General features: G+C 41.1%; 1 protein-coding gene across 1 annotated transcript in view; it reads right to left on the reverse strand.

Moving 5' to 3' along the window:
• The window catches only part of LOC117701833 (lysophosphatidylcholine acyltransferase 2-like), a 30,542-nt gene extending 19,860 nt beyond the window's left edge, over positions 1-10,682 (reverse strand). Inside the window, exons 1-2 of the mRNA XM_034493254.2 lie at positions 10,391-10,682; positions 3,342-3,481 (exon numbers count right to left, since the gene is read on the reverse strand). Of these exons, the coding sequence (XP_034349145.1) occupies positions 3,342-3,481; positions 10,391-10,561 (311 nt within the window). The 5' untranslated portion in view covers positions 10,562-10,682. The remainder of the gene's footprint in view (positions 1-3,341; positions 3,482-10,390) is intronic.
• Positions 10,683-10,741: the final 59 nt, after the last annotated feature.

The following is a 10,741-nucleotide window of genomic DNA, read 5'->3' on the forward strand; positions in this document are numbered from 1 at the left end:
AAATAACTGTGTTAGACACATAGGACACATAGGACTTGTAAGGTTCAGTCCCTTACCTGAAAAGATTAAATAATAGGGCATCAAAAAATATTTTAAATAGATATCTAGACTCCTAAGCACTGAATGGGTATACTTCAGTATCTGAGCAAACACGAGTTATAGAGCACCCAGACATGGGATGACTCTTACTATCTTGAAATCAGAAGAGTTGTGAGCATCCCACCCAGACCCTCACAGAACTGGGCCCACTAATGCTCCCTTGCCGAGAGGTGAGAGCATTCACAGGACACCAGAGCAAAGCCGTGCATGAAAGAGGCAGACTCACGTGTATATCCTTCTCTCCAGATATCTAAGCAAAAAGAAATAGCTGGGGTGGAAGTGGGGGTTGTCCCCGTTCTTTGGTGCTCTAGCCCCTCTTAAGTTCCCTGTGCTTGTGAGGTAACCCCTTGTGCGTCCTCCTGCAAGGACATCCCAGCTAAACCTACTGCTTCACTAAGCTAGACGTGGGCGGAGCCATTTCTTTGGTCTGTCATCAGTGTCCTATCTGAATGAATAGACCTTTGTTCACATCTCTACTTTAAAAAAAACCAAAAAACAAAACGGACAATACAGTTCTTCATGGAAAGTCAAATAAAATGTGTGCAGTCATCCCTCAGCTATTGTGAAGAAAAGACTCCACACCCGGTCATTTGTAAATAGCAACATCCTTGGCTGCTCAAGTCTTTTATAAAATGCCCTGTGATCACGGCATATAAAAATCTATGCACACTGTCCTGCAGACTTTCAAACATCTCTAGAGTGTTTAAACTCATACCATGTAAATGGCATGTAAATAGGCATATATGTAAAGTAGAGATATTATCTTTTTTCGAAGCATTTTGATTCAGATGCAGAACATACTCCTGACTATATAGCATCTATGAGGTATTAAAAATAAGGAAAAGAACTTTTTTTTTTAAATGAGCTTCTAATTTTCTTAACCGGTGAAAAGCTTCTAGTAAGTAGCCATGGAGGAAGGTTCTGTGATGCTGGCCTCACAGGGAATAAAACTCAGTAAACCAGAGTGTTTTCCTGAGGACACAGGAAGGTGGTGACCTCCACCTTCAGTCTAGAGGGGAGTTCTCTGCACTACAGGAACACAAAGTACATTTCCTTCCGGGTTTCCATACTTTATTTCTTAACTACAGTGCTGTATAAATATATTTCAATAAGCCACTACCCTTAATGACTTCTATCTAAATGTTTTTTAAACACCCGGAGTAGCGGGGAAGCTGTGCAAACAAAGTGGGTTGAGTTCGAGCTCCAGAAGCCACTTAAAAGGCAGACAGACAGGAGAGTATGCATGTGTAATCTGAGCACTTCTTTGGAGGGGTGGGAGGGGAGACAGTGGACTGTTTAGCACTGGAATGCTGTCTAGTAGCAGAAACCAGGGGAAGATGAGACTCCACTCCCAAGTGTTCTCTGAACGACACGTATGTGCTGTGGCACAGTACACACATGAACATGTGCATTCAGGCATGCACACACACATTTTTTAAAATGTTAATGGCTAAAAGTCTTGTGCTGCATAACTTCCAAATTATTTGTATGAGAGAGATTTCCCTGACAGCAGTAAAACTTTTCTAAAACAAAACCAACAAAATTGAAAAGGACACATCTTTAATTTTTTGTTCTGAATTCTTAAGCCATTTCTCACCTAGACTTTTGTAAGCCAGTAACTATAAAACCAAAAGAAGAGGAGGAGAAGGAAGAGGGGGAAGAGAAAGAGGAAGAGGAGGAGAAGGGGGGAGGAGGAGGAGGAGGAGGAAGAGGAGGAGAAAGAGAAATCTGAAAGAATCATGAATCAGGAAAATCGATGCATAAAGTGTTACTTTACAGTGTGAATGAACCCTTGAGTTATAAAACAAAGAAGTATGATTTGCCAGGACCGAGTTTTCTCTGGGGGCACTGCCAACACTTTCCCACTTCAAGACAGCTTTGTTTTTGATATTCACATCTGTTCCTGGAACAAAACCTGAAAACAAACTGTGTATACCTTTATACTTCTATAAAAGTTGTAGAAGAGTAGTGCTCATGATTTAGGAAGACATATCTGCATTTGAGATTTGCATACATAAGTTCTGGGAGTTCATCAATGTCCTAAAATAAATGTATGGATTTGCAGCCTAGTGGAATCCACCGGCTGCACATTAGAGCCTTGTATGCTATGTACAGATGGTAACAATTTGATCCCGCCAAACATTAGTAACTTCTATTAGTATATTTTACTTGTTCTTGCTCATTCCACTCTCTAGAACCTTCCCAATTAGATAATTCTAGAAATGCTAGAAAAACACTTCCATTTGCCTCAGTACTAACATTCGGAAAAAAAAAAAAAGTGCTATTTCGAATGATAATAAAAGTGAATGGTAACCATGGTAACCACTAACATAATTAATAAAAATAACCCATCTACTTAATCACATTACTGCAGATCATTACCTCAGGGGAACAAAAGCAAATGTGAATACTGTGGAAAGGCAAAAAGAAAGCCCATTATTTCACAGCTATAATGTTCCAGAAATGACAACAGAGTATGTTAGGCTGACTGCATCGGTGTGTCACAAGGCCCAAGACAAGCAACCTGAGAGAAAGAAAGATTTTTTTTTTTTTTTTTTTTTTTTTTTTTTTTTTTTTTTTTTTTTTTTTTTGCTCATGGCTTTAAGGGTTTTGGTTTAGGACAGAACAGGACAACTCTTTTCTGGGGACCATGATGCAGTGGTGGAGCATCACAGCAGTGAGAACAGGAGAGAAGCTGTTCACCTCACTGTGGACAGGAAACAGAAAGGAAATGCACAAAGGAGCTATCCCCCTCCCTCCCCAGGACACATTACTAGCGACCTAATTACTCCAACTAGGCTAGGCCCCTCCCGATTTTCACCACCTCCTAATAATGCCGTCATATTATGAATCCATCAAGAGACTAATCTTTTGGTCAGGGCACAGCCCTCAAGATACAGTCACTCCCCAAAAGCCCCATTAGCTGCCAACAAAGCTTTTAATATATGAATCTATTGGAGCCATTTCATGTTAAAAACATACCACAGGGACACTTTATGGACCAAAGATGAATATCCTTCACAAAAACTCAGAAAGCAAAATGTTTTAACAGTAATTATACCTAAAACTCAGTATTGTCCGAATGCACCTGTGTGATAATTTCTGCTTAAATCAAGGCCACTTCCATGCGAGAAACAAATACAAACTGTTAAAAGCAAGTAGCAGTAAGCTAAAACCACCGATCATTGGAGAAACTTTGGAAGTTTTGACTTGTGTAATATTTGGACACAACTACCACTTACCTCCTCCAATCGCTTATTGGATGGGTCAGCTTTTCAGGGCAGCATGCTGTTGAAATTACAGCAAATGGCCATGCCAGTAGCAAAATTAATCCAACCAGTAGAGCTCGGACTGGAAGCAGAATAATTCCAAGAAGAATCATCTGCAAATCAAAGTTGACCAAAAAAAAAAAAAAAAAAAAAAAAAAAAAAAAAAAAAAAAAAAAAAAAAAAAGATAAATAATAGGAAAGTTTTGGCTTCCTGCACATACTCAAGGGTGAATTAATTAAATGTTGTCTTGCATGAGACTGAGATATAAACACACACACACACACACACACACACACACACACACAAGATATGACACTGAATCTCAAAGGGCTACTTCTAACAGAGCATAGTGACACATATCTCTTAATCCCTGGATTCTCCTCCCAGGAGAAGCAGGGAAATCTATAACATCTATAGTTTGAGGCCAACCTGGCCTACATAGTATGATCCAGGTAAGCCAGGAATACATTATGAGACCCTGTCTCAAAAAAAAAAATTAAAAATAAAACAACAACAAAAACAATAACATCAATAATAAAGGCAAAAGAAGCAGTGAGAGAACCATGGGACAACTTGATCTGTGCATCAATGAGGGGGCATAGAGGATGCTGGGAGAACAGAGGAAAGGTGAGCCTGACTTAGTAGCCAAAACAGGCTTCCTGGAGAGAAAGTGGTACCCTGAGTACTCCTGCAAAAGAAACAGATGCTCCTAGGTCTGTGGTCCTAAGTACTTGAGAGACCAAGGCAGCGGGAGCAAGTTCAAGGCTGTCCAAGCTACAAAGTGAAGGGAACTGGAGCTTAATACTCTAGTGCTTGCCCCACATGCTCAAGCACCAGTGTGGTCCCGGCAGCGCTAACCACAAAGCGAGCAGATGGTAGCCAGGCAAGACAGATACAGTTTCCCAAGAAAGAGTAGGAATAGTAGTCTCAGTGAAGAATGGATTGCACTGCTTCCCAGGTCTGCCAATTCTGAGTAACAAAGCAATAAGAAAGTGGAGGGGGAGAATACAAATTAAAAATAAGTATGAATAAAGAGTAGAAGAATAAGAACAGTAAGTTATATGTAAATGCTTATTGTGTGTCAGGCACATGGCACACAGTGACTCACTTAGGTCTTTAGATATTAAGTTGCTTTACATGCAAAGAACACCATGGAGAGATAAATTAAACCACAATAAATCAACACAAGGGGAAATAAACTTATTTAGAAAGCCTTTGCTCCTAATCCTTACACAATCCTGCCTTTTAAGTGAATAGTCATGATATGTAATACCACTTTTGCATAAAATTATATGATACAAACAGTGCAATCTGTCTTTGGTCTCTATTGGCCTCAATAGGAATTTGAATATCATTACATAACTTACAAAAATGCCCCAACTATTCTAGTTCTCTATCTGTCTTAGTTGTGGTAATTTTCAAGTAGGACTTTAATTCAAGTGGTGATGGTGTGGTGTGGGCTCTAATTTGTTTTTCTTTAACATTTTTTGAAGACATTTCTAGATTCTCTACATTTCCATAGAAGTTTAGAAGTAATTCCTCAATGTACTCTGTCTCTCTCCCTCCCCCATCTCTCTCTCTCTCTCTCTCTCTCTCTCTCTCTCTCTCTCACACACACACACACACACACACACACACACACACAGAATCCAGACATAATCTGGAAAAAAACTGTCATACTAATAATACTGTGTTTTCCAGTTCACAAACACGCTACATCCACTGACATGTCGTAAGTTCTCATAGCACTATTTTGTTGTTTCCAGTTAAACATACTTCTAAGTATTCAACATCATTTACTGTTATCACAAATATAATTATCTCATTTTATTGCTTAATTGTTTGATGCTTAGTGTAAATACAAGTGTTTTTTTATTTCTAGTATAATTTGTCATAATCAGCAAAAACATCCTGTAATGTTTCAATCTTCTGAAAATTTCAAGACTTCTTTTCAGCCAACGATTGGTCTATTTTGGAAACTCTGCAGTTGCAAGGGACGGTATCCTGCAAATGACAGTTTAGTAAAGGTGGTGACCACTGCTCTTTAACCCTTATACTTTAATAAGCATCTCTGGTCTGCTGTTTTCTATCAAGCACTAAGAAATGAGTGTCAGCATCCTCAAAGCAAGTTGCTTGCTTGCTTGTTTGTCTGTTTAGTAGCCCAGTTCTTTGTTACACCTAAACTGCTCCAATAGCTTCTTAGCTATATTGTCTTGAAATTTTGGCCAGCAGTTGCTCGGATGACTACAGCATATACATTTAATATATGACAATTCAGAAAGCTATGCGTCTTCACACGCAATGTAGAAAATACAGTGCAATTCTGTCCTCTCAAAAAAACCACTTTACATGTTTTACATCTACATAAGATTTTGTTTTCACTAAATCATCACGTTTTATAGTTCCTTGATTAAATTAAGAGGAAGAAAAAAAGGAGTTTTATTTACCAATTTCCAAGTATCATTTCCAATATTCTTCATTCTTTCCTGTGTATCCACGTTTCTATCTGAGAATATGATGTCGTGTTTCTACTACTGGAAAAACGTTCTTTATCTCTCTCTCTCTTTTTAAATTACCCCTCCTTACTTATTTGCATGCACATGTGTGTGTGTGTGTGCTGCTACACATGTGTGGAAGTCAGAGTCAGTTCCGTCTACCACATAGGTCCTGAGAAACCTAACTTAGGTCTTCAGGCTTAGCAGACAGAGTTTTTTTCTGCTGAGCCTTCTTGCCACTTTGTTTACTTTTGTTTGTCTGTCTGTCTGCAAAGAGGATTGAACCCAAGGCCCCAAGGCAGCAGTGAGCTACACATCTCTAATCCCCATTTACTGTTTGGTTTGGTTGTTTCTCTTTTGGTTTTGGCTTTTGAGACAGAGTCTCTCTCCACAGCGTTGGCTGTCCTGGAACTCAATGTGTAGAGCAGGAGACTCACCTGCCTCTGCCTCCTGAGTGCTGGGATTAGAGGTGTGGACCACCATGCCTGGATTCATTTATCATTCCTTATATAAAATCCTTATAACAACTCTCATCATTTTTTCTTCTTCAATTTCCAAATAATATTTTTATATTACATTCATCTGTCTGTCTATTTTGCAAGTGTGTACATGTATGTATGTGGGAGCTTGTATGATACAGCACATGTGTGGAGGTCAAAGGACATCTTGTGGGAGTTAGTCTTCTGTCTCCACTAGGTGGATCTTGGGGACGAACCTGGGTTATCTGGTGTGGTGGCAAGCACCTTCACACAAGGAGCCATCTTCCTAGCCTCCTCACTGGCTGTTCATTTCAAGATTGACTTGTCTTTTCTAAAGAGTTCTAGGCGTTATTTACATGCTTTGGATACTATATCCTTACCAGATATATTATGTACAAACATTTTTCTCAAAATTTCTTAGGCTATTACTTTAATGTCTTCCTCTCATTTATGTGTCCAGTGGGTGTGTGCGCTTTTTCGTGTGCTTGCTTTGGGCTCCTGGAGTATGTAGGTGGTGTGCATCCGGAAGCCTAAAGTTAATGCTGGATGCTTTCTCAACCACTTCCCACTTTAATTACTGGGGTAGGATTCCTTACTGAAGCACAGCTCACCAATTTAGAGCAGTCTGATTGGCCAGCATGCCCCAGGGATCCTGTTTCTGCCTCATTAGTGCTGGGATTAGAGGCAGCCACTATCCTTGCCTAGCTTTTCATAAGGGTTCCAGAGACTCAAACTCAGGCTCCCATGTTTGTGTGGTAGGGGCTTTATTCACTGAGACATAACCTTGGATGCCTCTTCAATAGAGTGGGAACATTTTGAGGCACAAAAAAATAATTTCACAATATCTATTTCTCCTATGGCTCCCTCTCCCCATCCCACCTTGTGTGTGTGCACCTGTATGTGTGCACACGTACGTGTGTGTGTGTGTGTGTCTGTGTGCACATGCACACTTGCTTATGCTTTTATTGTATGTCTACAAAACGAATGACTAATACACAGTCATTAGGATTTACATTTATGTTTTCTCCTAACGCTTTCTTTATTTTCACTCTCATGTTTTCTCTGTTTCGTTCTTTTATCAGCATAGGCTGTTTTTATATTAGGTGTATTTAATTTTCTTGTGTATGTTAGTCCATTTATCCCAGACCACTTACTGAAATGACAAGTCTTCCTCCATTGAATTGCTCTAGCACTCCTGTAGAAAAATCGATGGCCACGGATATGTGTTTGTTTCTGGGACCAGTTTTTTCCCATTGATCCGTTTATTTGGGGACTTTCATGATTTAATTCTGTAAAGTTCATTTTCTTCGTCATGTGTGGCTACTGAAATCTCCCATCAATTCGATTAATGGTCAGTTAATACACACAGGAATTTCCTTCAGTGTAGAAACATAAATTTCCCAGTACTTGCAGGAGGCTTTTGTTGTACATATTGGGGTACATGTCAATGTAAGTGGCGGTTCAAAACTGTCTGAGCCTTGGATCCCTGCTTGTACAGAGCCTCAAGGCCGATCAGAGATGAGACATCAGGGTATTCTTGGATTTTTCCAGAACACATGCATACATAACACCTTTCTCATGTTCACTGCTATATGTCCAGAGATTGGTACTTACTATATTATATGCAGCAAACAGACACTTTTTTGTGAATAGATAATCCCATCAGTGACCACTAGTCATTTTAATTCTAAATTCTTTTGCAGTAATAAAAATTATGCTACATTTTTTCAATGACACATAGTAGCAAAAGACCTATAAGTAGTTTTTTCAAAATACATAAATAGGGGCTAGAGAGATTGTTCAGCAGTTAAGAGCATTTGATTGTTCTTCCAGAGGACTGAAGTTCAATTCCCAGCACCCACATGATAGCACACAACTGTCTGTAACTCCCAGTTCCAGGGGCTCTAATGCCTTCGTACATGCAGGCAAAAAAAAAAAAAAAAAAAAGTATATAAAATAAATATAAATAAATCATTTTAAAATACATATATAAAGGAGAAAAGATGAATTTAAGCCTTGAGCCCTAAAATAAAATGCTCAAGTGGTAACAACCCTGAAGAAGACACCAATCATAATTCAATATTAAATTTAGTCTGAACCAAGTACCTAAGTGAGCGTATATCTGTACTTTAAAGTAGATAGTATAAACGTCATATTTTACCCACACCTATTCAAATGCTCCTTAACCTATGCTATTCAAGCCACCGACGCATCTGTGGCATCACTGATATTACGGATTCTATGGCATCACTGGTATTATGGATTTTATGGCATCACTGGTATTACGGATTTTTAAAAAGAAAGGGAATGGATGCCCAGGCAGTTTGATCCAAGTAGTAAATTTTAAATTCAGTATACAATTACAGACATACAACATAGTGACCAGTATTAATACTGGCAAGCCACAGTACATCATGCCACATATCATCTCATTTAATTTAACTCACCTTTGAAGAATTATTTCAATTTATAAGATGAAAAAATATGATCGATAACGGAGGGTGGGTAACTAGGCCAAATTCACAGAATCTGTGAATAATAAGCAACCAATGCACTTTGCATTATAAGTGGTTCTCATGGAATTTTTTTTAGAAAAAGCTTTTTCAGGTGGTTTTTAAAAGACGAATAATCTACTCAAGGTACAATACAAATATTTAAATATGTTGCTTTGAGCCTCCCTTCAAACTCTGAACCCAAATAGCCAGGGCACATTTTCACGGAAACATAACTCATTTGTCTAGAGTTAGTCTTGAAGGATGGCATAGGTTCTTAGAAGTACTGCAAGCGGCTCAAAGCATAAAGAAGAACTCTGTAAACTTAGTGTCTCGGCATCGTTTTTCTTCCTCTCATTCCTATCTTCAACCAGATCCTTATCGTTACTCTAACCACCACGCTCTACCATCAACAACCCCCCGCCCCCACACACACACACTTAGATGCCTCCTCTACAGAGGTCACAAGTCGTAGATCTGTATATAGAAACAATGCTAAACACTACTTCAGTGCAAAGTCGCAAAAATTATGAGATGCAAGGGAGACATTAACATGCCTCCCCTCTGCAGACCAGACAACCGTTGCTCCATCCATCTTTCTCTTTCTCCCATCACTAACCTCACTAAAGAGGAAGTCAAAAAGTGAACTAACTAACGCTAAACGCTGCACTGTCCGAGATAAAGACAACTTCCTTGGTGTCCATTTCTTACAGCGGCTACCTCTCACGTCGTCATCTTTGAATCTAGAAAGGGTGCTGTGTAAAGGTCAAATCAAAAAAACCTTCTCTACCACCTTCATGGGTCTCCCAGATTTGTCTTTTCTATGCTTCGTAATCACAGCCTGGCTGCTGCAGCACAGCTAGTCACTAGAGCCTTACCTGTGGTTCCAAGAATAAAGCCGGGCTCTCTGCCTCCTCCCTTACTTTATCCAGCTCTGACTGGCTCCCCTTTTTACAAAGGGAATATAAAGAAGAGTGACCTGAAACCCACTCTCTCATGGTAGCTCTCAATCCTCTGCTTCCACAAAGTTCCTACCCCATCCCTCCCCTTCTTAGGCAAGGAATAGGTCCCTATATGGCAACCTCCTTGCTGGCGTGCCTTCTCTGCGTCTTCTTGCTTTCATGTTCCTTAGATCATCCCATCCCCGCAGTGTCCTCAGCTCTCTCACATCCTCCTGTCTGGCCACTATGACCCTTTTCAGTCGGATCCACAGCTCTTCCTTCCGCAGATGCTTTCCCATACGGCACTCAGCCAACCTCCCCCTTCAGACTCACTATCACCTCAGTTGCCTCCCATGTCAGATTTCCAGTTCTTCAGACAAACTCCTAGTCACACCTACTAATGCCCTCAGAGGGTCAGACTGGTGACCTCCTCTGAGACCCTTCGGATTCAGGATCCTGATAAACGCCTCCTCCATCAGACCAGCTATCCCCTCAGATACCTTCCCTCTCAGTCCTGATCCCCTAAAGACTGATCCTCCTCCGACTAGATGCCCTCACCCCGAGCCTCCTCCATCGTACCACATTGCCTCAACCTGAGCCCGCCGCGCCTCTACCTGCAGCCGTCGGGCCGCACTGATTCTCGTCTGCTGGACGAAGGGGTTGGGCACCGGCGGCGGGAAGAAGGACGCCTGGCGGGGTACCATGGGTGGTCGTAGCCCGGCGTCCCCGACGCCCGAACCCGGCACAGTAGCCGCCACCGCTGCGGCCTCGGCGCATCGGTTCATGACGGATCCCGGTGCCCGACCCGAGCAAAGCCGGGGACCCGAAGTGAGCGGCAGAATTCACGCTGCAGAACAGCCTCAACCCGAGAACCCCAGACTCCCAGCCCCAGGCGCCGCTCCTGGCTTCTGCGCAGGCGCCAGAGTCACCTAGCCACTAGCTGCCCCTCCCTCCGGGACGCACCC

This window comes from Arvicanthis niloticus, unplaced genomic scaffold (assembly GCF_011762505.2).
Source record: "Arvicanthis niloticus isolate mArvNil1 unplaced genomic scaffold, mArvNil1.pat.X pat_scaffold_265_arrow_ctg1, whole genome shotgun sequence".
Taxonomy (NCBI): Eukaryota; Metazoa; Chordata; class Mammalia; order Rodentia; family Muridae; genus Arvicanthis; species Arvicanthis niloticus.